The sequence below is a fragment of the Salvelinus alpinus genome, chromosome 5 (genome assembly GCF_045679555.1).
Source record: "Salvelinus alpinus chromosome 5, SLU_Salpinus.1, whole genome shotgun sequence".
In the NCBI taxonomy this organism is placed as follows: domain Eukaryota; kingdom Metazoa; phylum Chordata; class Actinopteri; order Salmoniformes; family Salmonidae; genus Salvelinus; species Salvelinus alpinus.
The window spans coordinates 91,424,363-91,450,244 of record NC_092090.1 but is presented as its reverse complement, the minus strand read 5'-3'; the positions used below and the strand labels follow the sequence as shown (position 1 = coordinate 91,450,244).

The 25,882-nt window shown below is 42.9% G+C and overlaps 4 protein-coding genes across 15 annotated transcripts in view; 1 reads left to right on the top strand and 3 right to left on the bottom strand.

Annotated features, from left to right (window-relative positions):
* The window catches only part of frmd3 (FERM domain containing 3), a 96,571-nt gene extending 94,419 nt beyond the window's left edge, over positions 1-2,152 (bottom strand). Inside the window, exon 1 of one of the 2 annotated variants that reach the window (XM_071404137.1) lies at positions 1,799-2,152. In XM_071404137.1, the coding sequence (XP_071260238.1) occupies positions 1,799-1,903 (105 nt within the window). In that variant the 5' untranslated portion in view covers positions 1,904-2,152. The remainder of the gene's footprint in view (positions 1-1,798) is intronic. The other variant, XM_071404138.1, reaches the window with a different exon arrangement.
* Positions 2,153-2,642: 490 nt separating this feature from the next.
* LOC139577203 (probable gluconokinase) lies at positions 2,643-5,652 on the top strand. Its single transcript, XM_071404136.1, has 5 exons — positions 2,643-2,799; positions 3,073-3,103; positions 3,766-3,852; positions 4,265-4,308; positions 5,158-5,652. Exons 1-5 carry the CDS (start codon positions 2,762-2,764, stop codon positions 5,507-5,509), a joined length of 552 nt encoding a protein of 183 aa, XP_071260237.1. The 5' UTR covers positions 2,643-2,761; the 3' UTR covers positions 5,510-5,652.
* Positions 5,653-8,878: 3,226 nt separating this feature from the next.
* LOC139577202 (ubiquilin-1-like) lies at positions 8,879-16,415 on the bottom strand. Of its 3 annotated transcripts, none has more exons than XM_071404134.1 (11): positions 15,982-16,415; positions 15,324-15,475; positions 15,051-15,205; positions 13,521-13,756; positions 13,280-13,423; positions 12,915-13,143; positions 12,356-12,495; positions 12,200-12,283; positions 11,981-12,096; positions 11,603-11,774; positions 8,879-11,366 (listed from the first exon to the last, which is right to left on the bottom strand). In XM_071404134.1, the coding sequence occupies exons 1-11, from the start codon at positions 16,174-16,176 to the stop codon at positions 11,214-11,216; spliced, it is 1,776 nt and encodes a 591-aa protein (XP_071260235.1). In that variant the 5' UTR covers positions 16,177-16,415; the 3' UTR covers positions 8,879-11,213. The 3 variants fall into 3 exon arrangements, with proteins under 3 accessions (XP_071260235.1, XP_071260236.1, XP_071260233.1); XM_071404135.1 differs by having other exon boundaries at positions 12,356-12,498; positions 12,933-13,143; XM_071404132.1 differs by having other exon boundaries at positions 12,356-12,498; positions 15,982-16,414.
* Positions 16,416-17,643: 1,228 nt separating this feature from the next.
* gkap1 (G kinase anchoring protein 1) lies at positions 17,644-25,205 on the bottom strand. Of its 9 annotated transcripts, none has more exons than XM_071404124.1 (13): positions 24,971-25,205; positions 21,985-22,230; positions 21,691-21,849; positions 21,178-21,255; positions 20,915-21,047; positions 20,071-20,096; positions 19,738-19,884; positions 19,514-19,600; positions 19,290-19,353; positions 19,107-19,177; positions 18,947-19,027; positions 18,307-18,342; positions 17,644-18,002 (listed from the first exon to the last, which is right to left on the bottom strand). In XM_071404124.1, exons 2-13 carry the CDS (start codon positions 22,210-22,212, stop codon positions 17,961-17,963), a joined length of 1,152 nt encoding a protein of 383 aa, XP_071260225.1. In that variant the 5' UTR covers positions 22,213-22,230; positions 24,971-25,205; the 3' UTR covers positions 17,644-17,960. The 9 variants fall into 9 exon arrangements, with proteins under 9 accessions (XP_071260225.1, XP_071260227.1, XP_071260224.1 ...); XM_071404126.1 differs by having other exon boundaries at positions 21,985-22,220; XM_071404123.1 differs by having other exon boundaries at positions 24,965-25,203.
* Between the last annotated feature and the right edge of the window lie 677 nt (positions 25,206-25,882).

Below are 25,882 nucleotides of genomic sequence, written 5' to 3'. Positions count from 1 at the left end.
CACTCAACACAGCCAATCTAATCCACACCAGCACTGGAAAACACACTCAGCATTAAAAAAAATCAATTTAGCATCTTGTGAGAGCTGTCAATCGAGGGTGGGACTACATGGCAACCAATAAGAATGATGCTTAATCTGTAGTAGTAACCTATTGGCTCAAATTAAGCAATGCATTACATTTCTCCCTCTCACATTGTAACTTCCTACACTAAGTACTGTTGTGAATGCATCTCTAGCACGGTTTTGAACGTCACTCCAAATGTGACATCTGTCCGAGGAACACAACTCCACACAACTCCACAGAAATGCTCCAGAAACCAACCCACACCATGACATTTTCAGTCTGTGTCTTACATCTGTGGCTTCTGATGACCTACATATGAAGAAAGAACAGAGAAGAAGCCTTCTAACATTAAAAAGAATGTTGTCGGAGCAGAACGAACTCGGCGGAAGTTCATGAAATATGCAGAAGAATTCACCCTGGAACAGAAACCCATTAAGACACAACGACTGAAAAATGCATTTAGCTACAACACAGACATTTCCTCCTGACCGTGCACTCACTGACACACGCACACACACACACACACACACCTTCTCTCTCTCTCTCTCTCTCTCTCTCTCTCTCTCTCTCTCTCTCTCTCTCTCTCTCTCTCTCTCACACACTCACACACTCGCTCTCTTTCTCTTTCTTTCTCTCTCTCTCTCTCTCTCTCTCTCACACACACACACACACACACACACACACACACACACACACACACACACACACACACACACACACACACACACACACACACACACACTTTCTCTCTCTCACACACACACACTTTCTGTCTCTCTATTTCTCTCTTACACACACACACACACACACACACACACACACACACACACACACACACACACACACACACACACACACACACACACACACACACACACACACACACACACACACCCCTTCTCTCTCACACACACACACACACACACAACTTCTCTCTCACACACACATACACACTATCTCTCTCTCTCTCCTTCTCACACACACACACACACACACACTTTCTCTCTCTCTCTCTGTTTGTCTCTTACATACACACACACACAGACACTCTCACAGCATTTAAGAGTGGTTGTAAATCATTGATTGGGCAGCTGTACATGAACACAGAGACTCTTAGTTTGACATGGTCAGTGTTATGGTTGTGAGTCTGGTCAAACATCAACAGTTTAATGACAGATAACTATAAACACCGGTCCCCCCCTTTGGGAAACCGGTGTTCACTGTCTTTGACGCTTTTTAATAGATAAATTCACAGCGTTGATTTATGCAATCAATATGAGAAATTCACTACTGGGTAGTGGTTGTTATTATTATTACACAACAATAATAATAAATAAAGTCTACGCCGATATATATATATTTATTATTTAGATATGTCACACATTTTCTGATCAATTGTAGTGTAAAGTGTGTAATGGTAGTGTACGTTAATGTGTTGCTACAGTAGCTATCAGCTAAATAAGACTAGACTACTAACGTTGGAGGGGGGAGATTAATCCTTGTGAGGAAAAAGAACGGCTAACCAGTGTTTTGTCACCTATACTAAAATATGCGACTTGAAACCACAAACAGCCAGATGTTCTAATGAAGCCAGTGAATTAATAAAAATAGCCTACAATCTTACCCCGATAATGTGATCATGGCAGTCAACATCCGACGCAATTATGCCACGGTTCGTAACAATCACAATAAAGATCATTGCATGCGGGCTGCGCGAGCATGGTCGCCCTTTACCTGGATGCTGCACGAGATCTCCGAGTCATCCAGTAACCGAATCGTGACCTGGATCTCTTGATCCAGAGAGCGGAGGCTTGGACTACGAAACCGAAGCATTTTCATTCTTCTGCCCTGATTTGCCTGTTCCACATATCAAACAAACGCTTTTACTGGCAGTGACGCGTTCAGCGTAGGAATGGATGCAAGAGACTGGCGAGGTGGGAGAGGCTGCATCTGTCGCCTGCAAGAAGGGACCGGTCTGCCTTCTCTCTCTGATGTCATTAACAAGATGCGCGCTCCTCTGTCAATTCGCTCTTTCGCGATATGCCACTTTTGGGTACAGTTTTGTCCAATAAATAATCAAACAGGTGTACCATGAGATCACTCACAGGAGGTGTAACAGGCCTAATATATTTATGAGAATAATCTCTAATGATTAAGCCTATAGTTGGCACATAACAACTGGCATGGTGTTAGAATCATTCCCAGCTGCGATGAACATGGCTGACGCCTCAGGTGACCCATGGCATGGTTACCACACCACTGCTTAGGCTATAGGTCTCTGGGGTGAGCCAATAACCACATGCTTCAGCAATGGTTATATCAAAACAATACTCTCATGTAGCTAAACTTGGACCATCCATACGGACTTGATCCTGTCCCACGACATTACGACTACTTGATCTATTTTCATTTCCATCCATATTGGACATAGATTTCAAACGATTTAATATCTTTCGTCATTCACATAAAAATTGAAAACTCATTTAATGTATTTGGGCCATATGATGCGCCGCGTCCAATTTGGTTTTGAAACGTGTACTGTCGCTTTAAACTGAAAGGGGCAGGCGGCAGGCAAGACATGTATTGCGTCATTACGCTCAATACCAAAACAACCTGCAGAGCTGTTTTCCTGTACATGATCTACACTGGAGCGTCTGGGCTTCGCCTGGGCATCAGGCCGTACTGACACCCAGCGAAATGATATATGTTATAATGGGAGTGTCTGGCTGCGGAAAGTAGGTGTCCCTGTTTTAGTTTATCGTTTGGGAAGCACACAGTAGCCTACTAGATATCGCATTCACATCCGCTCAACAGTGAGCCGCATTCTGGAATATCCTAGACTGGCCTATGTATGGATGTACTATTTCCCTGCGGAACCGCGCATCATAGCAGTGAAATCAGTCTGTTTAGGTTATGTGTATTATCGGTTTATGAGAATCGTAATATTGGCCTGGTTAGCCTCACTGTAGCTACTGTCCGAGCCTTAATGCTTTTTCTCTCCCACACAGGACAACACTAGGGGCCTTCCTGTCACACAAGGTAGACATTGAACGGTGCTCTCAAACTTTGACCTGGGATTCAGCGCACTCCGCCCACTTGTGTCTCTGCTGACCAGGGTTCAAATACTATTTAGGTTACTGTATTTCAATTGCTATTAAATACATTTCGAACAAATAATTTAAACAAAGATTGTTTGAAAAAGTAGTTGAATATTGTAATGTATTTGGAAGTATTTGCATATATTTACAACTACTTATATTTGAAGTAGTTGTTTTGGGCTGTGTATTTGAAAATACAAATATACACACTTTCTCCAAATGCCTAAATACTTTAGTTATTGAAAACATAGGCCTACTTTGTATTGTATATAAACATTTGCCTTTTTGTACATTTTTTAGGGCAGGGTATTTAGGGGTATTTGAAATGTATTTGGAAAAAAGTATTTGAGTATTTGGTTTGTGAGTATTTTTGTGTATTTGGTTTTACAATTAGTAAAACAAGTCTTTGAGTATTTGGTTTCACAAGTAGGTATTCAGATACTTCAAATATAAGTAGCGGTAGTTGATTTGGCCAGTGTATTTGAAAATACTAGCTAAAATACACAGAAAATAAGTATTTAAAATACAAATACTTAAATAATCATATATTTGAACCCAGGTCTGGTTTGGCACTCCACTCACCTCACCTGTGTCTGTTCTCAGCTCGGGTGGCCGCTGCACGAGGGAGATGACTTTCACCCGCGGGAAAATGTTGAGAAAATGGCTCGTGGGGAGCCTCTGACTGACCAGGTAACCAAATCACTCACATCACTTCTCTTAGGCTATCATCACGCCTCTGATTATTCTACGCAGTGTTTTAATAACTCAACCTTCACTTAGTGTCACCCTACACTTAGTGTCAAAGGGAGCTGTTTCATCAAGTTCCATCATTTATGATGTCCAAAGTAAATATGATGTGCATGAGTGAGTTCACTAAGGCTTACCTCTCTTATGTAGCCCTGTTGGCTGATACTTAGAGCCAATGCCCCCTGTAGAGAGAGACGGAGACAGTCAGTGACAGGGATATGGGGAGACCACTAGAGATAGAGCTGGCTTGTTATGTTGGCTGGAAATCACAACACAGGACTCTGATTCTGTTTCAGTATTTTGATCTGAAACCGATCCTGTGACTCATCTGTGTCTGATTATTCTAATTCATCAGGACAGACTGCCTTGGCTGCTGAAACTGCATGCTGTCATTCAAAGGTAATTATAGGCTACGTACACATCATTATACATGTATAACCACCTATTATATATGCAAATACACATAGTGGAACAGTTAGTCACAATCTCTTTCTTTTATGGAACAGTCTCAAATCTATCGCAAAGGCTGATATGATAGAGTTGGGTGGAAAGAATGCGAGAAAAAACACCAGATCAGAAATGCATTCTTAAAATAAGATGAGATGAAGATGGAGAGAGGGAGTTACAGAGCACAGAGGGAGGGAGAGAGGGAGTGAGAGAGGGATGAAAGTGACAGCTCTCACTTAAATTCTGTGTGACAACTTCAAAGAGATCTGCTCCCCTTCCGGACTCAGATTCTCCTAGTAATCCGCCTTCTCACTTTCCCAGTTAGTCACACACTCCTTCCTGATCCCGCTAGTTGTTTTCAACATGGAGGTTGTCCATTTTAACCCATCTGATGAAAACTCTCCCCAGTCACATGTAATCACTGTTTTATACATGTTTTAAGTGTTCTTGAATGTTTGTATAACATTGTTGTTAGATGTACAATGTGTATCATGATACAGACTTTTGCACAGCAAATTCCACCCTTACAAAAGAAGATTGCAGTTTTGAAACTGCAGTAACTGCATTCGACTGTGGTATTTTTGACGCAGTAATTGCAGAATAACTTCAGTTGAACTGGAGTTGAACTGCAAAATACTGCGGTAAAAAAATATATATTTTGGACGCAGTATTTGCAACATACTACAGTTATACTGCACTCTATACAGCAGTTATACGGCACTCTGACTGCAATTTTTTTCCGTATGGGCACTTCTGGTTTGTCTTGTATGATGTTGGAAGTTGTGGGTCTGTCTTCAATAGGGAGAGGTCTTCAGGGGGTGATGCCATCATGGTGTGTTCAGCTCTGAGGCGACTTTACAGGCAGGTTCTGCTGTTTGGCTCCGAGGCCCTGACCTACAGCTCGGACACAGCAGGCCTGCACATGTGCAGCCTGCCCGGCGTCTGGTTCCTCTTCCTGTACGGGACATATGATCTGATCCATGCAAGGATGGTGGCCCGGAGGGGACATTTCATGCAGCCTGGTCTCCTGCGCTCTCAGTTTGATGTTCTGGAGCCACCGGCGGAAGAGGAGAACACGTTGCTGCTTGATATTCGGAGGAGCACGGATGACATCTGCAGGGAGATACAGGAGCATCTCCGCCAACTTTCATAACCAGAGATCATGATCATGGACTCTCAAATCAAAGACAACATACTGGACTGCACTGTGTGCTACAAAACAATTACATATCATGTCAGACTTTTATATTATTTTATTTTACAAAGCACAATAAATCCGTTTCTGATTATATGACACATGCTAGATGCAGAATCTCTATTGAATGTGTTTTTTAATCCAATAGGCTTGGGTCTAAGAAACCTAGCTGAGTTGAGGGAAATGTTTGAAAACATTGCAATAATAATGCCACTCCCGAGGCACTCCCGAGTGGTGCAGCGATCTAAGGCACTGCATCTCAGTGCAGGAGGCGTCACTACAGTCGCTGGTTCGTATCCAGGCTGTATCACAACCGGCCATGATTGGGAGTCCCATAGGCCGGCGCACAATTGGCCCAGCGTTGTCCGGGTTTGGCCGGGCTAGGCCGTCATTGTAAATAAGAATTTGTTCATAACTGACTTGCCTAGTTAAATAAAGGTTAAATAAAATCTTAAATAGTATTACAATACAGTATGACTTACTTGATTTATGCCCATAGCTCCTTAACGGAGCATAGGCCGTTGACGAATGTCCTCCATCTCACTCGGTTCAGGACAAGTTTTTCCAGGTCACACCAGTTGAGGAAGCTCTCAGTCATTTCTGCCTGGACGTCTTTCCTCCAAGTGATTCTTGGTCAATACAGTATAGGCATTCTTAAATGGTGACACAGACCTACACACTATTTTGTAACTATGCCTGTCTGATGTCATGTATGGGGGGTTAGCCCCATTAGAAACCTAAATTAGAAATCTATCGCCCATAGCATCAAAGAGGGGTTAGGGGCCTCTTGGGAAGACCCCACAGAATCATAGAGCTGTTTCAGGGGAATGATTCACCTCCCACCCCCAACAAGGGTATTTCAGGAGCCTCTAATCCTTGTAAACTCCCCACCACCACTCTCATATCACACGGTCTTGTACAACTAACCTTGTGGGGACACACAATTCAGTCCCATTCAAAATCTTATTCTCCCTAACCCGTACCTTAACCCAAAAACCTAACCTTAACCCGTACTCTAACCCCTAACACTAATTCTAACCGTAACCCTAAACCCCCTAGAAATAGTATTTGACCTTGTGGGGATGAACAAAATGTCCCCAGTTGGTCAAATGTTTGTTAGTTTACTCTTCTTGTGGGGACTCATGTTCCCAACAAGTGTAGTTAAGCACGTCCACACATATACACACACCCACCAGTGTTTCTACACTTACAGTATCCATACCCTTTCGGTATACAAACCTCAAAACATCGTAAGACCATGCGAGAATCTCAATTGCGTTTCCTTGATTCCTCGCGTCCTCTCTCCTTTCTTCCTTCTCAAAACCCATTGGATGACAATTTCTCACCATGTAAGATCAATTCCAAATGAAAAGTTGCAATGCACATAACTGCAACTCAAGATCAGATATATAGTCCCATCTGCTGGACATCTAGATGTGCTACAAGGCAGTGGTGAAGAAGAGGGTTTCCCAATGTCGGTCCTGGGCCCCCCCCCCTCCCCGGGTGCATGTTTTGGTTTTGCCCTAGCACTACACAGCGGATTCAAATAATCACAGCTTGATGATGAGTCGGTTGTTTGAATCAGCTGTGTAGTGTGAAGGGAAAAACCAAAATGTACACCCAGGGGTGGCCCCAGGACCAACTTTGGGGAACCCTAGTGGAGAAGACCTTGACTACACCTGCATTGCTTGCTGTTTGGGGTTTTAGGCTGGGTTTCTATACAGCACTTTGAGATATCAGCTGATGTAAGAAGGGCTATATAAATACATTTGATTTGAAAATTTGATTCGATATAACATCCATTACTGGGGTGTATTCACGAGGAACCAAAAAATAAGCAAATCTATTCACGTTTTGAGCCCCACGTTTTGCTTTTTTTTGTTGAATAGCTCAGTGCTTTCTGTAGTGGTGGGGAAAGCCAGCAGAAAATACGGAGCGTTGCGCCGTGATTGGCTCAGTGCTGTGTCACTCATGGGGACACTACATCACCGCCAAGTCTAAGGGTAGACGTAAAAAATTCTAGCCCCTTGGGTGCTGCCTTAGAGTTACATTAGAAGTGCCCATTCAAGAAGGCTCAAGCTCATTGGCCACATATAAAATAACATCAAATCACGTTATATGTACAGTAGGTTTGATTAGACTGATCATGTCAACAATATACTTTCAAAATCTTAGCTAGCAGTCATCATCATGAATCAAGTCGACAATCTACTGGCAAATCCTTTTTAATCCTTGTCATATGAAGAGAAATAATGAAGAGAAATTATAGATAAAACATATCGGTGCTCATCGGCCATTGGACATAAACATTACACAACAAGTTGGAAATCGCAAATTCAACAATGAGGGGTTTGGAAGGAATCAGTGACAGTGGCTGTGTAGTCCCAAATCTGGGATTAAGAGGCTCTTTTCCAAATTGAAAATGATAAACATTCAACATTGGCCATGCTGTCAATGAAGCTTGATTTGTGCCGCGCTCAAAACAACTGTTAACTCTGAACTGCGAAAACTTGATTTGAGTGAGTTCAAGACAACTGGGAAGTCGGGAATAAACAAGCTCCGACTGGGAAAATAAGTTTTGAACGGTCATCCAACTCTGGAATTGTAAATCCAGCCTCTTTCTAGAGCTGCGACCTGAAGATCAATGACGTCATCATGATTCAACCTTGTTTTTTCCGAGTTCCCAGTTGTCTTGAAAGCACCATAAATCCAGAGAATGCCAGACTTTGATGACAAAATTTGCCCACGAAGGTCCACCGCACCACCTTCTTGTTCAAGTGAGCACAGCACAAGGTCAGTCCAAAAATGTATTGTATGCTGCTGCATAAATGATGTAATATGCCAGGGACTACGTCCGTCCTAGCTCGCTCATTGTCTTGAATAGAAATTACGGCTTGCTTCCATTTGTCGTCCCCTTATGCCATAGTTTGTACATCTCAATTGTCATTAGAAACCACATTTGTTAACAAAAGTCAGCCATATCATAGTTTTTTAAAAAGGAGTAAATGAGGCTGAATGAACTGTTTCGCTGCCAGACAAGGCCCCGCTGATAGCCAGGTGTAAGATGTTGGGACTACTGTTGGAACAGCTTTATGTAGGCCCTAACAGTTAGGGGCACTGTGGGCACTGTGGGCACTGTTTGTCACCGTTATAGTGCAATTAATGTATTGTTTAGTGTTGTGTAGTGGCTTTGCTGGCATGCACTTCATTTTTTTTACCCCACCAAGATGTACATTCTAAAATCGGCACTGCATGTGTACATCAGGAATGACCATGGCTTTGCAGTTTGTGTACACATTGACAAAGACTAACACACACAAAGCAATCTTGTTTTTTCCATTTCACTTTATTAACCAGCACACAGGAGAATGAATACAAATTAAATGCTAAAACCAAAACGATGAAGGCTACAATTTTCCAAGGCAGTTGGTATCATCACCGTACTAGCAATGTGCTAAGAAAGTGACTTCAGTAATTGCTTTGCTGAGCACTCTAAAGATTCTACTCTATCCATTCAGGTATATTATTAAGATTCCATTCCTGCTCCCGTTTTTTGCATGTACAGTAAGTACTTCAATGGCTCCTGAATTGTATATTTTCCCTCGAGGCAGAAGAGTTGAGTCAACAGTGCCGTCCAGTGGTGGACAGAGCACATTGTTTTTGTCACACTAGCCAGTTTCAGTGGTGCAGTACAATTAATACATTAAAATTGTACAATGAATACATTAAAGACATGAAAAATATGAAACATGAGGTTTAGAAAGAAAAAAACACTTCATCCTCCACATATAAGCCTAACCGTAGGAGCATAAAGAACATACTATGAGGGTTTGAACATTAGACAATAAAACAACAACCCATAATAACCATGAAATAACACGTAAGTCAAAAGTACATTTTGTAAGAGTTAATAAAATGCACAGAGCTACATAGAGGTAAATAGAGCTACATAGTGAGTCATTGTATTATCAAATGGGAATAAATCTAAAGCCACAGGCGCACTTATTCTTGATTGGACATCACTGCTACATCAATATCAGTGCTACAAGCTTGCACTCATATCCAAGGCTGTGCAAGTGTGATACGAGGGGCTGCTATTGAAGAAACTTGTCAGCAAAGGCCGGCTCCATGTAACAGTCAATTGAGCAGCCCACTTCCAAAATGAGCACCTCCCTCTGGCCTCCCCCTAGTCTATACCATAATGAAGTGGTAAAACTGGCCTCCCCTAGTCTATACCATAATGAAGTGGTAAAACTGGCCTCCCCTAGTCTATACCATAATGAAGTGGTAAAACTGTCCTCCCCTAGTCTATACCATAATGAAGTGGTAAAACTGGCCTCCCCTAGTCTATACCATAATGAAGTGGTAAAACTGCCCTCCCCTAGTCTATACCATAATGAAGTGGTAAAACTGCCCTCCCCTAGTCTATACCATAATGAAGTGGTAAAACTGCCCTCCCCTAGTCTATACCATAATGAAGTGGTAAAACTGCCCTCCCCTAGTCTATACCATAATGAAGTGGTAAAACTGGCCTCCCCTAGTCTATACCATAATGAAGTGGTAAAACTGGCCTCCCCTAGTCTATACCATAATGAAGTGGTAAAACTGCCCTCCCCTAGTCTATACCATAATGAAGTGGTAAAACTGCCCTCCCCTAGTCTATACCATAATGAAGTGGTAAAACTGCCCTCCCCTAGTCTATACCATAATGAAGTGGTAAAACTGCCCTCCCCTAGTCTATACCATAATGAAGTGGCAAAACTGGCCTCCCCTAGTCTATACCATAATGAAGTGGCAAAACTGGCCTCCCCTAGTCTATACCATAATGAAGTGGTAAAACTGGCCTCCCCTAGTCTATACCATAAAGAAGTGGTAAAACTGGCCTCCCCTAGTCTATACCATAAAGAAGTGGTAAAACTACCCTCCCCTAGTCTATACCATAATGAAGTGGTAAAACTACCCTCCCCTAGTCTATACCATAATGAAGTGGTAAAACTGCCCTCCCCTAGTCTATACCATAATGAAGTGGTAAAACTGGCCTCCCCTAGTCTATACCATAATGAAGTGGTAAAACTGCCCTCCCCTAGTCTATACCATAATGAAGTGGCAAAAAGAACACATAGCATTTAGTGCATTATGAATGCAGTCTGTTCACATTACACACACAACTAAGACTGCTATACACATGCTCTCAAGGGTCACCAGTAGGGAACCCTTGGGTTATATTAGCATCCTGATTTGGGTTTAAGGCCTTGGTAGCAGCAGGGAAATACATCTTGATGCGAGACTAGCAGCATATTCACTCTTAGAGCCTTGGATAGGACTCTTAGGATGGGACTCTCTTAGGATGGGACTCTCTTAGGATGGGACTCTCTTAGGATGGGACTCTCTTAGTGCATAAAGGAATATGGCAGAAGCCAGCATGATCCAGATTAGAGCCTGAACCAACTAAGGCCATTCAGAACATACAGCACAGACAGGCCTGCACTTCACAGTTCAGCAGCTTACATATACAATATAAATGGCATTCAGGAGTGCATGTTTCACTAGTTCTCTGTGAGTGAAGAATGTGCAAGCATCTGATCGTACAACTGCATGATTGTACAAGTGAGTGTGCACGTGAATTTGTTAATTGTATGTGCACGTGTGAAGTGTGTGTGTATTACAAGGGTGGCGAGTCCAGCAGTCGTTCTACGGCAGCGTTGACGTCTCCCCCGGTAGCGATGAGGGCCTGCAGGTTGGCCTCTGGGTTGAGGAAGCCCATGGTCGTCAGCTGCTCCACCTGCTGCTGGAAAGGCAGCTCTTCAGTCTGAGCCTACACACAAAAGGTACAGTACTTTGTCTTCCACTTGGGATGATGGGCATGTGTTTAATGCTCTCCTCCCCACCAGACACAACATAGGTCCAATCCCAAATTAACCCCTAAATGCATGATAGGACATAGGGCTTAAAGGTTGATTGAGGATTGGGTCATACACACCACTTTGAGAGACTTGAAGTAAAACAGGGTCAGGTTTTGGGAGAATAATGCAGATCAATTCTGGGGCTAACCTGCTGATTGGTGCTAGCGAGAGCGTCTAGCATCTGACGCACAAACTGTTGTTGTTGCCGCTGACCCGTTTCCGTGACTACCTGGGACCCACAGCTGAGGTCACTAGGGGCGGGGTCTGATGACAATCCAGGGGCAGGGTTAAGATCTGAGCCGGCGCCTCCCAGTCCAACCCTACAGGAACGACAGGCATCATGGCGTCAGCCAACCACAGCTCAACACTACGTTGCTATAGGAACTATGTGGGTGGAGTACAAAATATAGGTCGCTTAAAGAGGTACTGTAGGTGGAGGTCTTTGAGGTGAAAAGTGAAGGTGTATGTTGATATATGGATGTTCTGACTAAGTGCATGTGGAGGTATGGAGAACTGGTGTTCCTACCCTGGTATGAATCCAGGTGCCTCGGTGGCAAGGGTCTGCAGTCCCTGTTGGATCTGCAGCAGTGCCTGCATGGCCCTGGGGTTGGACATGGCCGACAGCATCTCAGGGTTCTGCATCTGAGGAAACACCCATCAGAGAGACTCTCACAGCGGTCAGAGGATCAATCACAGCTTACTGGATAGTCATCCCAGCACCACTTGGTGTTTTAAGGTCACTAACCTGTTGGAGGAACATTGGGAGTTGTTGTCTCATTTGCTGCTGCAGTTGAGGGTTCCCAGAAAACAGTGGGTTGTTCAGCATCATCTAAAACATTCAGGGACATTAGAAGTGTGTGTGTGTCTGTGTCTGTGTGTGTGTGTGTGTGTGTGTGTGTACCTGTGCTGCTAGGTCAGGGTTCTGGCTCAGACTGTTGAGTAGGCTCCTCATGTAGGGGGCTGACAGCATGTTGTGCATCAGCGTGGGGTTCTCCGTGATCTGCTGCAGAAGACTCTGCATGCCCGGACTATTGAACATACCTGCTATATCCACACAATAATCATTGGGGGATACAGGGGAGCTTATTAATGAATGTGTAAGCCCACAGATTCGGTCAAGTATATCGGCACCCTTGCACGATTCATCATTTCTTAAAAAATACGTTGAAATTGAAAAAAACGTATGTTTGATTTACAACTGCACAAGACCAATCAAAAAAATTTACTGAAATTGCAATTTTTCATCTTCAAAGAAAATAAAAATGGTCTAGACTAAATTATTCAAAATTCAAATTAAATTTGGTTGCAGGCAAGTAATTTTTTGTTTATGTGTAATTTATCTCACATGCGGTAATTTGCAGGTCCCTACATGGTAAGACTAGCCATTCAACCAGTTAAAAAATATATAACATTCTATTCCATTGACCTGTGTGTGAGCATAAATGTGGGTGTGTTTGTACCACTGTTAGATGTTCTACCTCCCATGGCAGGACCTAGGTTGTGCAGGGTGGTCTGAGGGCCATTGCTGGACTGGGTGGGGGTAGTGGTGAGTGTGGCGGTGCCTGTAGGGGTGTCTGTGGAAGCAGGGGGAACCCAGGGGTTGGTGAGGGGGTCTCCATTTTCCACCTGGGGTGACTGGGTTTCCCCTGATGATGAGGTCATCAGAGAAGCAAAAGGGTTTCCTGCAATCTAAGCAAGACAGAGTGGGTTACAGTCCAGCTAAACTAGTTAGTTCATTTACCTTTACTTGTCCTGGTCAATGATTGGCATTAAGTGTTAACATTACACTTTAAAGTTCCATCAGGAGCTGTGTGTGTGTACCTACCTGTTCCTGAGCAGCAGCATTCAGCACGGGTCCCTGAGCATGAGCATCAGTGTACATCCTGCGGAGGGCATTGTTGCTTAGTGCCCTGTCCTGGTTGCGCAACATCTCCTGCATCATGGTCGGGTTCCGTGCTATCTCCAGGGTCTGCAGGACAAGGAGAGGAGAACAATGACACAGGGAAGAGAGATGAGGTTCGAAAGGAATAACAACACAGACACAAAGGTAACTGCAACACACACACCTGTCTCATGACGTCAGGGTTGTTGAACAGGTGGGTGATGTTGGGGTTGTGCTGCAGCAGCTGCTGCATCTGGGGGTTGGCCATGATGAGCTGTCTCATCATGTCTGGGTTGGACAGCATGCCCTGGACCAAGGGACTGTCCATAATATGGGCCAGCAGCTCAGGGTTGGACATCAGCTGCCTCTGCAGCTCAGCGAGACCAGGACCCGCAGCAGCTGTCCCTGGACTGCCTAGACCTACAGGATATAGACAGAGGGCGAGAAAGATATATTTTTTACTCTACTCAGTTTCATTGCTTTACCAAACCTACCCTGTTGGACAAAGCTTAATGTTGACGTAGCAAATACCCATCAGAAACATTTGGCTACCATCTCATCCATCCATATATACACACACACACACACACACACACACACACACACACACAGGAAGCCCCAGATCAAATAAAAACATGTTGTCACGTGCTTCGCAAACAACAGGTGTAGACTGACAGTGAAATGCTTATGGCCCTTCCCAACAATGCAGAGAGAAAGAATAGAAAAGTAAAACACGTAATGATAACTTGGCTGTATACAATAAATACACAATGACTAATGATAACTTGGCTGTATACAATAAATACACAATGACTAATGATAACTTGGCTGTATACAATAAATACACAATGAGTAATGATAACTTGGCTGTATACAATAAATACACAATGAGTAATGATAACTTGGCTGTATACAATAAATACACAATGACTAATGATAACTTGGCTGTATACACGGAGACCAGTACCAAGTTCATGCACAACAGATTTGAGGTAGATATGTACATATTACTAAATCAAATGTTATTAGTCACATGCGCCGAATAAAATATATAGAGGGGGGTGCCGGTACAGAGTCAATGTGCGGGGGCACCGGTTAGATGAGGGACTCTACATGTAGGTAGAGCTAATTAAAGTGACTATGCATAGATGACAACAGAGAGTGGCAGTGGTGTGGAGAGGGGAGGGGGGGGCGATGTGAATAGTCTGGGTAGCCATTTGACTAGATATTTTCAGCTTCCTGAGGGTGAAAGGGCATTGTCGTGCCGTCTTCACGACTGTGTTGGTGTGTGTGGACCATGATAGATCCTTAGTGATGTGGACACCGAGGAACTTGAAGCTCTCGACCCGCTCCACTATAGCCCCATCAATGTGAATGGGGGTGTGCTCGGTCCTCCGTTTCCTGTAGTCCACGATCAGCTCCTTTGTGTTGCTGACGTTGAGGGAGAGGTTGCTGTTCTGGCACCACACTGCCAGGTTATTGTCCTCCTCTTCTATAGCCTGTCTCATCATCGTCAGTGATCAGGCCTACCACCGGCGTGTCGTCTGCAAACTTAATGATGGTGTTGGAGTCATGCGCGGCCACACAGTTGTGGGTGAATAGGGAATACAGGAGGGTGCTAAGCACGCAACCCCGAGGAGCCCCCGTGTTGAGGGTCAGTGTGGTGGATGTGTTGTTGATAAAGGGGGTAAGGGAGGGATACAGCTGGTCTTACCAAGGCTGAGGGTAGGGGTGGCTGAAGAAACAGGAGAGGGTCGAGGGACAGAGGTAGGTTCTACAGGAGGGGGTCCAGGGACAGAGGTAGGGCCTTCTGGTTGGGCCTGTTCTGAGGCAGTGCTGTTGGAAGGAGAGGCACACAACTCCGGAGGCCTTCAACAGAAAGGGAAACGGACAGTATAGTCCATCAATCCAATTTTGGGGACAACTTTAATGCTTTCATATTTTCTTACCTACTCACATGCATAGTGTGTGAAATGTGTGTGTGTACCTGCTCTGGGTCTTGATGACCAGGTGGACGGTCAGTCCGTTGTGGATGCCTTGGTGACTCAGCAGATCTGCATCTTTGAGGATCTTCCCAGCGAAGATGAGCACCAGGTGCTCTGTTTGTGCCTGGAACCGCTGGGCTATCTGCTCCTTAAACTACAGAGACAGACAGAAGGCAGGCAGGCAGGGAGAGACATGAACTCATCCCTGCCAAGTAGCAGACAGACAGAAAACCCATTTTACTGTAGGCTATATCAGACATTGGGAGTCACATTTGGCCTTCGACAGTAAAGAAAATGTAATCGCCATGAAGACAGCATAATAAGAAAAATGTAACGTAGGCACAAACAACAAACATGGCATCATTCACAAATAAGCTGATTGCATCAGTCCAGCTGTGTGTGGGTGCACCTCGGTGGGGACAGGACCACTGGCCCGGCGGCATATAAAAGTTTACATCCATGAAAACACGTAAGTGTTAAAATCCAAAACATCACATAGGTCTAGTACTGTCAAAATTAGAAATAGAAAAAGGATTTAGAAATACTTGACAGTTGCCCCGTGTGTGGTTTAGACCATGTTCCGATAAGACACCGTGACTTGACCGAATAAATGGATTCCACACAACAAGCAAATATGACAGTTCCAATGACCGCACTGACCTGTTTGATGGAGCTGTTCTCTGGAATGGCGATGTCCTCTTTTTCCTTTGGTGTTTTCACAGTAACTCTGATGATCTTACATTCAGCAGCAGATGGTTGTTGCTCGTCCTCATCCACAGTATTAGCCATCTTTTTTGTTCTCGCGGTGGGGACAGACCGATGTCTGACCACGCGGGCAAAGAACAGACTTTGCATAAGCGAATCTCGTAATGTGATATTTTATTTCCTGGTGTCCTAATCTTGCTGATTCGAAAAATATCTGCAAACGTCATAATGGATAACAGTGCACGGATAGCGTTATTTTCTTTACCTCTTAATATTTCAACATATTGTAGCCTAATTAATTTCGTTAGATGTTTCTGAACACTCGTACATTCATTCAGCTGCAGCCATGATTAAATACACTACATGACCACAAGTATGTGGACACCTGCTCTTCGAACATCTCATGGGCATTAATATGGAGTTGGTCCCGCCTTTGCTGCTAGAAAAAACTCCACTTTTCTGGAAAGGCTTTCCACTAGATGTTGGAACATTTCTGCGGGGACTTGCTTCCATAAGCCATAAGAGCATTAATAAGGTTGGGCGATTATACCTGGCTCGCAGTCGATGTTCCAATTCAACCCAGAGGTGTTCGATGGGGTTGAGGTCAGGGCTCTGTGAAGGCCAGTCTAGTTCTTCCACACCGATCTCGACAAACCATTTCTGTATGGACCTCGCTTTGTGCAAGGGGCATTGTCATGCAGAAACAGGAAAGGACCTTCCCCAAACTGTGGCCACAAAGTTGGAAGCACAGAATCTTCTAGAATGTCATTGTATGTTGTAACATTAAGATTTCACCAGACCATTATTCCTCCTCCACCAAACTTTACAGTTGTCACTATTCGTTGGGGCAGGTAGCGTTATCCTGGCATCCGCCAAACCCAGATTCGTCCGCCGGACTTGTCAGAGAACGCGTTTACACTGCTCCAGAGTCCAATGGCGGCAAGCTTTACACCACTCCAGCCGATGCTTGGCATTCCACATGGTGATCTTAGGCTTGTGTGTGGCTGCCATGGAACCCCATTTCATGAATCTCCCGACAAACTGTTCTTGTGCGGATGTTGCTTCCAGAGGCAGTTTGGAACATGGTAGTGAGTGTTGCAACAGATAGACTATTTTTACCCGCTTAAGCACTTAGCGGTCCCGTTCTATGAGCTTGTGTGGCCTACCACTTCACGGCTGAGCCGTTGTTGCTCCTAGACGTTTCTACTTCACAATAACTTACAGTTGACCAGGGCAGCTCTAGCAGGGCAGAAATTTAACTAACTGACTTGTTGGAAAGTTGGCATCCTATGACAGTGCCACGTTGAAAGTCACTGAGCTCTTCAGTAAGGCCATTCTACTGCCAATGTTTGTCTATGGAGATTGCATGGTTATGTGCTCAATTTTATACACCTGCCAGCAATGGGTGTGGCCGAAATAGCCAAATCCACTCATTTGAAGGGGCGTTCACGTACTTTTGTATATATAGTGTAATTTGTTATGAATGAATCAAGTGAAGATGAGGGTACACTAAAACATGCTACCCCTCATTAGCATCAAAATTTGGGGAAATATAGCATTTTGTGGTATAGCCTACCATTAGAACATAGAAGTAATAATACCACAAATGAGACATGATTTTACAGTGGAAAAGTTGTTTATTTACCTTGCAGTGAAAGGGAAAAACAAACAAATTTCACACCTGTCATTTGGCATCATACCAGAAAAAGAGATGCGATGATGTCAGTCAACTTGAAATGTATCTTTATCAGAGCCTTTATTAAAAGCCTTTTCATGACTTCTGCAGTTCAACACATCCAGGAGTTGGTGTGTGGTAATACGAGTCATGCATAACGCATGAAGACAGTAGAGAATAACAGTACAAACAAGGAGACCCTGAAGAATAGGAGTGGCTTAGTTTGTTTTTGCAGTCAATGTTCTTCCTTCTGCGGTCTTCATAGATCGGACTCTGGACCCTTTTTCCCCTTCCTGTTTCCCTGCCAATCAGAGGAGACCAGGAAGTATGGAGTGAGTACAGTGTCTTACATCAGTAGTTTGGTGGTTAGCTTGTCAGGGTCTTGACCGTCTACAACGGCTTAAGACAGCTCAAGAGATTCAGCATTTCATGATATGATAAGACCGGCTTGTAAGTTGTTACCAAACTAACATCCTTCAACTGAACTACACTAGTTAGCATAGAGACTTATAGTAGTGAGTTGGACTAAGTGAATGGTTCAGTTTTGTGTCAGTCTAGTAGTGTCCTGTTCTGGAGAGTGAGGACTGCTGCAGCTGCACTGTTACCTTGGTAATCTTCCTAGGGGTGACTTCCTGGCTGATCTAAGAGGGGAGCACACACACTTGACTCACGGCTTTACACAGGTTGAACAGTAAAAACAAACAAATACTGTAGCCCTAACTCCTCTCTCAGAACCAGGCGAGAGCTGCTGATTTTAAAATCAGACAGCGATGGTTAAAGAGGCACTATGTAAAAATCGCTCCGCCATTTCCTGGTTGCAAAAATTCTAATGTTTTGTCACAAACTATGTATAGTGTAGAGAAATATTGTACCATCTAAACCACTGTGTAATATATTTTCCTTAACCAAGAATATTGTTGTTTCAGCTGTTTGAAGCTGCTGTACAAAACCGAAAGTAAAAGACACAAAAAGAAAACTTAAGAACAGGAAGCATAGAAATAACGCACATAAAACAGATGTACCGCTTCCTAGACTTGCTTTCAATGAGAATGACATGCGATGGAAAATGTTATGTTTGTGCTTTTCTAATAACCAATTTCTGTAATTTCAACAACAGATCTATAACACCCATTTCTATGTGAATTTAGTCAAGTCGCCCAAAGCACTACATATTGCAGCTTTAAACTAAATATGTGTTGTATTAAGTGCCACTTGCAAGTGTGAGTATGTAATGTGCAGTTCTACCTGATGGTGTTTTGGCTGATCTGTTTGTAAACCTTTCACTTTCGACTTCTCTTGTTCCAGTGAGGCATGTAGTAATGTCACCTGGAGAGGGAAATAAAGGTAATTCAACGAGGTCGTCATCCTTGCATGGCAAGTTGAAAGGTTTGAGAGACACACACACCTGTGAAGACAACTCCTCTTTGATATTTAGAAGCTCTTCCACCTGCAGTAGGATCTCGGCTTTATCTTTCACTGTGGAGAAAGGGAGAGAATAAGTGAATGAGAACGTGAAGGCCTACCTAATGCATCAGTACTGGATTACAGTATAGTCAGATTGAATTAGGAGTGCAGTAGCTGTACTCACTCTCTCCCTGCTGCAGCATCTTCAGGAGCTGGGAGTTTCTGGCTTTCACTTCTTTGTATTTCACCTGAGGATTGAGATCAGGAGCGGAGCCCATGGGGACCATATAGATTCATACGCACATATAGATTTACACCAACTGTAAATGGCTGATGGCAGTATTCTGTCCTTTGTCTTTTAGGAATGCTCCATTAAAGCCTAGTACCAGTATCCCTACAATGACTCACCTCCCATTGTGAAATGACCTTCTTTAACTTGTCAATTTCTTGGTCTTTCTTCTCCAGGTCGTCCTTTAGCTGCTCAGTTCGAGGGTCCTGAGAGGTGTGATGGGAGTCACAGTTAGGCTCTGAGAGATAAGTTACACTGACCTCCATGGTCTTACCAGCAGTCACTCAAAGGTCGTTTTGCGAAAATGATTTTTTACACTAAACAGATTTGCAGTCGGCCTTACCGGTTCATGCTCTGTTGAAGTCGTGACCTCGAGGCCAGTGCTGTTAGAAAACTGCTCACGTCTTTTTTCCTGCTGTACGATTTTGCTAACGTCATCCTCAAGCTTGTTGAAGAACTTGTCTTCTGGAGGTGCGGGGGGTTTGGGCTCCTAGAGTGATGTCATCAATGGATTCAGAATTTGAATTATGACATCACACACACACACACACACCTTAGACAATTTGCGCCAGTTCACGTCATATCACCACCATTCCATCACATTCATCCTCACATGACAGGTTTAAACTCTGTCGAAGCACTGTAGTAAGCTCAACACAGAGTAAAACAACGTTACCTCTTTCTCCTGCTTCTTACTCTGATCTGGAAAGGAGAATCATGTTTTTTAAGTAGAATACAACATGTCAAGTATGAATTAATTATTTTTATGTCAAGTATTCATAGGTTGCACCTCCGTCACGTCATGCCATTGTTATGAACGTTGTCAAGCCGCCCTCTACTTGCTGCGCTGCAGTGGTGCCCTAAAGTGACAAACCTAGTCTACGGTTTCGTCTAAATTACACAATAGTGCCTGGAAATACGATAACATTGCTAAAGTAGTAAAACATTTAATAGGAAACAACTTTGCTAACATTATCATGTCGTCAATTTTACTTTACACTGATGGCAATGTTGTCATCAGCTAGCAAAGTTCGTCAAAAATAGCTAGCAATGCTAACATTAGCTAGCCTCCCCTCAATCTTAGCTAGTTAACGTTATACTGAAGTCAATCTGATGACATCAATATTATGACAAAAGGTTTTCCTACTAATTATTTGCGTCCTTTTTGAATTTCATTGCATTTCCAAGCCAATGTAATGCACTTTTGATAAAAAATTTCACCAGCACTCACTGACAATGCATTGAGTAGAATGCTCAGTCGGGCATCAGTTCAAAACAAACGTTTCAAACAATAGTGTGATTCAACATGCAACCCATGAACGTCATAAAAAACGGAATAATAAGATGAGTGGGACAACTGAGAAAACAGTGAGACATTTATAGCATATCTACGCAGCACCTGCTCAAAGTGGATTGCTAAACAAGTAGTGCTACTGCTATGATGGCACAGTATTGATGATGTTGGGCAGTGTTCAATGTTAACATAAGTGTAGCTCTCTGTTTGCCACTGGTGGTCTCACCCCCCTCCGCCTGGAAGTCCTTCAGAGAGACCGTCATCTTCTTGTCTTTTCCCTGCTGGTTCTTCTTCTTGTCCTTCTTCCCCGCTGCTGCTCCTCGGGACTTGGGAGAGGGAGTGTCTGTGCCGTCATCATCCTGTCAGGAGGCAATTTAAAAGAACAGCATCTGCTTAAATGGAACATTCATTAATCTACACCTCCGTGGTTCAGATTTTTGTCAAATAGATGTTTAGTAACAGCGTGCTGCGATGGGGGCAGCGTGGTACCTGTTTATGCTGCTCAAACTCCAGTTTACTCATCATCAGTGCCTTCTCCAGGTCGGCCTCATAAAGCTCGCTCGTTAACTGCATTTGGCAGAAACAAAAACAAAAATAAAGGATAGATCAGATGGGGACTGTCAGGAAAGGGGAACACCCATGAGCAATACTCATGTCCATTCATGACCATGTCAGGTGTTATCACGGGCCCTGTTCAGAAACAACCCCTATCTGTTAAGGACTAAGCAATCAATATAGATCTGATTTTTGGGGGGGATATGTAGCCTAGCGGTTAAAATATACCAATGTGCCCTTGGGCAAGGCACTTAAACCTAATTGCTCTTGTAAGTCTCTCTTGATAAGAGTGTCTGCTAAATGAATAAAATGTATTAGTAATATAGTAGCAGGACCATTTTTATAACAACTATTCAATCCTCTCAGATCTCAACAAGTGTCTGGGGGGGATAGGTTGTTTCTGGACAGGGCTCTGTTCTTAGTTAAGGGGTGTCTGTCAGGTTCTACCTGGTTGTCCCTTTGCTTCCATTGCTGCCAGCCTTCCGGGGGCATGGCTTGGTCCCCTGCTGCGGGATGGAGCAGCTCATTGGCCACACCCTGCAGAGACAGGGAGGGGGGCGGGGCAGAGGACTTCTGAGGGAGCTTCTTAAAGGCAAGATTTCTTAACTGGGGACAGGAGACAGGAGTCATTATCAGTCCTCAAGCTCAGGTAAATTAGTGAAAGTGAAACCTTTGAGAACCGACAATGGGACCACCAGAAATTGGTGTTGACTAGGGAGTTGAAATGCCTCTGCCAATCACCTCATTGGCCTCGCTCTGTTGCTGCTCTTTCTTCTTCTTCCTCTTTTCCTTCTTCTTGTCGTTGCTTGCGGTGGATTTCCCCCCGGTTGTCTTCCCGGGCCGAGTCTTTCCAGAGTCCCGGCTGCCTTTAGTCCTTCCTGACTCTGAATCGGAGTCCGAATCAGAGTCGACCTGGAGCAGGGCAAAGCGAGAGGCTGTGGTGTGGACGGAGATCATTGCTGACGCCATCTGCTGACCTGTGCACAACTAAAGCCAATAAGATACACACAGGAAGAAAACATGCACATCAAATTAGGAACGTGCTTAGCGACAAAACCATTAAAATCTAAATTTCTCCAGTAAAACTACAGCAACAAATCAAAATAAAATATGAAAAACGGACACAAATGTGAATGCCTGGTTCTACAATAGGCTAGACTGCCTATTTCTGACCTTTGAATTACATTTTTTTACTTTTGCCGTGTAGCCTAGTATGAGTTAGCTACAAATAGCATGCCAGATAATGTGATATAGTAGAGTTTTTTGGTGTCCATTACTGGGCGTTACAGGAAGGCCTGTTCTTGCTGATACTTTTTTCACGGAATCGAAAATGAAGAAAATATCTTAGAAATGTCCGTTTCCAGTTGTAGGTGGTTCTACAAAAATTCTGTATATTTTGTATAAAAACAAAATATGCCTCTTGCATGTGTGTAGATCTTAGTTTCGGTTGCATTGTCATCTACAAGACTAGTTCCTGCAAAGATGCTGGGAAATGCTAGATGCCTGGCAGCTAAGATGGCAAGGAACCTCCTTCTCTGGTACAAAACAGATTTAATATCTTTGAGTTTTCGCAGGTTTTTGTATAACCAAATGTAAACTGACATTTTTAAAGGTACTTTTTTCACAGAATCAAGAAAGAAGAAAGTATCGTCCAAGCAGTGGCGTAAAGTATTAAGTAAAAATTATTTTAAGTAGTTTTTGGGGGTATCTGTACTTTACTATTTATATTTGACAACTTTTACTTCACTACATTCCTAAAGAAAATATTGTACTTTTTACTCCATACATTTTGAATGCTTAGCAGGACAGGAAAATTGTCAAATTCACACACTTATCAAGAGAACATCCTTGGTCTTCCCTACTGCTTCTGATCTGGCGGACTCACTAAACACAAAAGCTTAATTGGTAAATGATGTTCGAGTGGTGGAGATAGGACCATTTTCTTGTTTTTTAAATTTTATTTACAGATAGCCAGGGGCTGTCTGGTTTGCTTAATATAAGGAAATTGAAATAGTTTTACATTTGATACTTAAGTATATTTTAGCAATTACATTTACTTTTGATACTTAGGTATATTTAAAACCAAATAGTTTTAAACATTTACTCCAGTAGTAATTTACTGGGTGAGTTTCACTTTAGTAATTTTTTATCAATTTTCGCCTAAAATGACATACCCAAATCTAACTGCCTGTAGCATTTGAAAGGAAACACTTTGAAGTTTGTGGAATGTAGGAGAACACAATAGATCTGGAAAAGATAATAAAAAAAAATAAAAAAACGTTCTTTAATATTTTTTTGGTACCATCATCTTTGAAACGCAAGAGAAATGCCCCAATGTAATATTCCAGCCCAGGTGCAATTTAGATTTTGGCCACTAGATGGCAGCAGTGTATGTGCAACGTTTTAGACTGATCCAATGAACCATTAGATTTATGTTCAAAATGTTGTACCAAGACTGCCCAAATTTGTTTATTAATAACTTTTAATGTTCAAAATTGTGCACTCTCCTCAAGCGGGTCGAGGCGGCAGGTAGCCTAGTGGTTAGAGTGTTGGACTAGTAACCGAAAGTTTGCAAGACCGAATCCCCGCGCTGACAAGGTAAAAATCTGTTGTTCTGCCCCTGAACAAGGCAGTTAACCCACTGTTCCTAGGCCGTCATTGAAAATAAGAATTTGTTTTTAACTAACTTGCCTAGTTAAATAAATGTAAAATCAAATGTATTTTAAAAAACAATAGCATGGTATTCTTTCACTATAATAGCTACTGTAAATTGGACAGTGCAGTTAGCTTACATTCTTGTTAATCTTTCTGCCAATAACAGATATGTCTATGTCCTGGCAAATGTTCTTGTTACTTACAACCTCATGCTAATCGCATTGGCACCGATCCCGAAGAAGTTTTAAAGGTCTCTTTACTTTTACTCAACATGACAATTGGGTACTTTTTCCACCACTGTCGCCAACAGGACATATTAGTTGAAAAATCTATGGCGACTGTTTGTATGGAACATTCCTGTAACGCCCAGTAATGGCACACCAAAAATATTTGGTTATATCACATTATCTGGCATTACAGGAAGGTTCCATACAAACCGTCGCCATAGATTTGAGTAAGCAAAGTCGTAACACTTGAGTCTGGCTTCAGTGACTGGCTAGCTAGCTGGATGCAAATGAGTTTATTGCTAGTAGCTAACTTACATGACATTATCATGTCACTCACAAGGACAGCTGGCTAGCTTGTTGCTGGCTTACCTGTCCCGCACTGACACTTCTCTTCAGTTTAGCTAGCCAACTAACGTTAGGTAGCTTTAGCTAACCAACTGGGTTTCAACGTTGTGCGAGTAATATGTCTGCTAACTAGCTAGTTGGTTAACACCGTTTCAACGTGTAGCGTTAATAATACAACACGGCACATAGGGGAGTGGGCATTAGATAATTGGAGATCTAGCTAGCTAACTACCGAAATAAACAGTGTCCGTCGATTAGCTTGGTTCAAAAGAAAGCATCGAATGTCGTTGCCTAGCTAACTCAGTCATATAACGTTAGATATAATAGTTCTAGCTGGATAGCATATTAGCTACAATGCATCCATACCAATGATGTAGCTCGTATGTATGACAAACTAAAATGCTTTTATAATTTAGAAATCTGATTATTAAAATATTGTACCCCTTGTACCGAGGGGAAAATAATTATTTTAAAAAAGAGAATTAAAAACATACTTTCACCTGTTCGAGTAGATAACCACACGTTCACCACTTCCAGTTACTAAAGTACCTATGGTGGCCCAGTTGCTCAAAATGTGTTCTGCAAGAAAAAAAAGGGGTAATATGCAGTATGGAGCGGCTCATAAAATGTTGACTTCCCTTAAACAGAAGATGGAGACAGAGGTCTACTTTTCCACGACACTGTATTCATGACAGCAACATGGTACCATTCATGATGATCATCATCATACATTGTATCGCGATTGGACGATCTGCTTATTTATACAGCATTCTTCAGGTCAGGACCACTCGTTTTCAGTATCCACAAGAAGTTTAATCATACAATGTTTCCTGGCAGTATAATCATGGTCGGCGCCTCCATCATTTAGAATTGTACTTTAATTATCCGTGCTTATGTTATTTATTAGTTAGGGATTTTCTAAATATGCATTGTGCCACCTCGGGCTCTTGAAATTGGTATATGTAGCCAACATTCAACAGGTGTCCTGTCATGTCTGCGAGCTTGCACCCATTGACAACGATATCCACGAGATGGCGTCTCGTGCGTCAAAGTCTGCAATGCCACCAGATCATCGTTTGACTCAAACCAAGCCCGTCTTTGTGTAGCTATTATTTCGATTTTAATGTGATCAAATTGTTAAATTTGAAACGCTGTCGAGTCCACTAGCGACAGGTTTAGGCCTATTCATAGATTTAGTTGTGCACAGGTGTAGTCCCTACATAATAGCGTATGATGTTACTAAGATGCGCTGTAGCCTAGGCTATGTCATGTGTAAAATGTATTAATAAACAATATGTTTGTCATATACACATACTCCGGATTTTTTTTATTAATTAGCCTATATGAGGGAGTAGGCTAGGCCAGTGTTGTATTATAGGCCTACCAACATAGTGACAGGTTTGTTTGGTAAA

Coding starts and splice junctions, on each gene's coding strand:
- LOC139577203 (XM_071404136.1), top strand. CDS start 2,762: ATGATATATGTTATAATGGGAGTGTCTGGCTGCGGAAA. Junction 3,853..4,264: donor GGGAGCCTCTGACTGACCAG/GTAACCAAATCA, acceptor CTAATTCATCAG/GACAGACTGCCTTGGCTGCT. Junction 4,309..5,157: donor CTGCATGCTGTCATTCAAAG/GTAATTATAGGC, acceptor TGTCTTCAATAG/GGAGAGGTCTTCAGGGGGTG.
- gkap1 (XM_071404124.1), bottom strand. CDS start 22,212: ATGGCGTCAGCAATGATCTCCGTCCACACCACAGCCTCTCGCTTTGCC. Junction 19,885..20,070: donor GTAAGAAGCAGGAGAAAGAG/GTAACGTTGTTT, acceptor ACATCACTCTAG/GAGCCCAAACCCCCCGCACC. Junction 19,354..19,513: donor AGGTCATTTCACAATGGGAG/GTGAGTCATTGT, acceptor CTCAATCCTCAG/GTGAAATACAAAGAAGTGAA.
- LOC139577202 (XM_071404132.1), bottom strand. CDS start 16,176: ATGCAAAGTCTGTTCTTTGCCCGCGTGGTCAGACATCGGTCTGTCCCC. Junction 13,424..13,520: donor ACCCTGACGTCATGAGACAG/GTGTGTGTGTTG, acceptor CTTGTCCTGCAG/ACCCTGGAGATAGCACGGAA. Junction 12,499..12,914: donor AGGTAGAACATCTAACAGTG/GTACAAACACAC, acceptor GTGTGGATATAG/CAGGTATGTTCAATAGTCCG.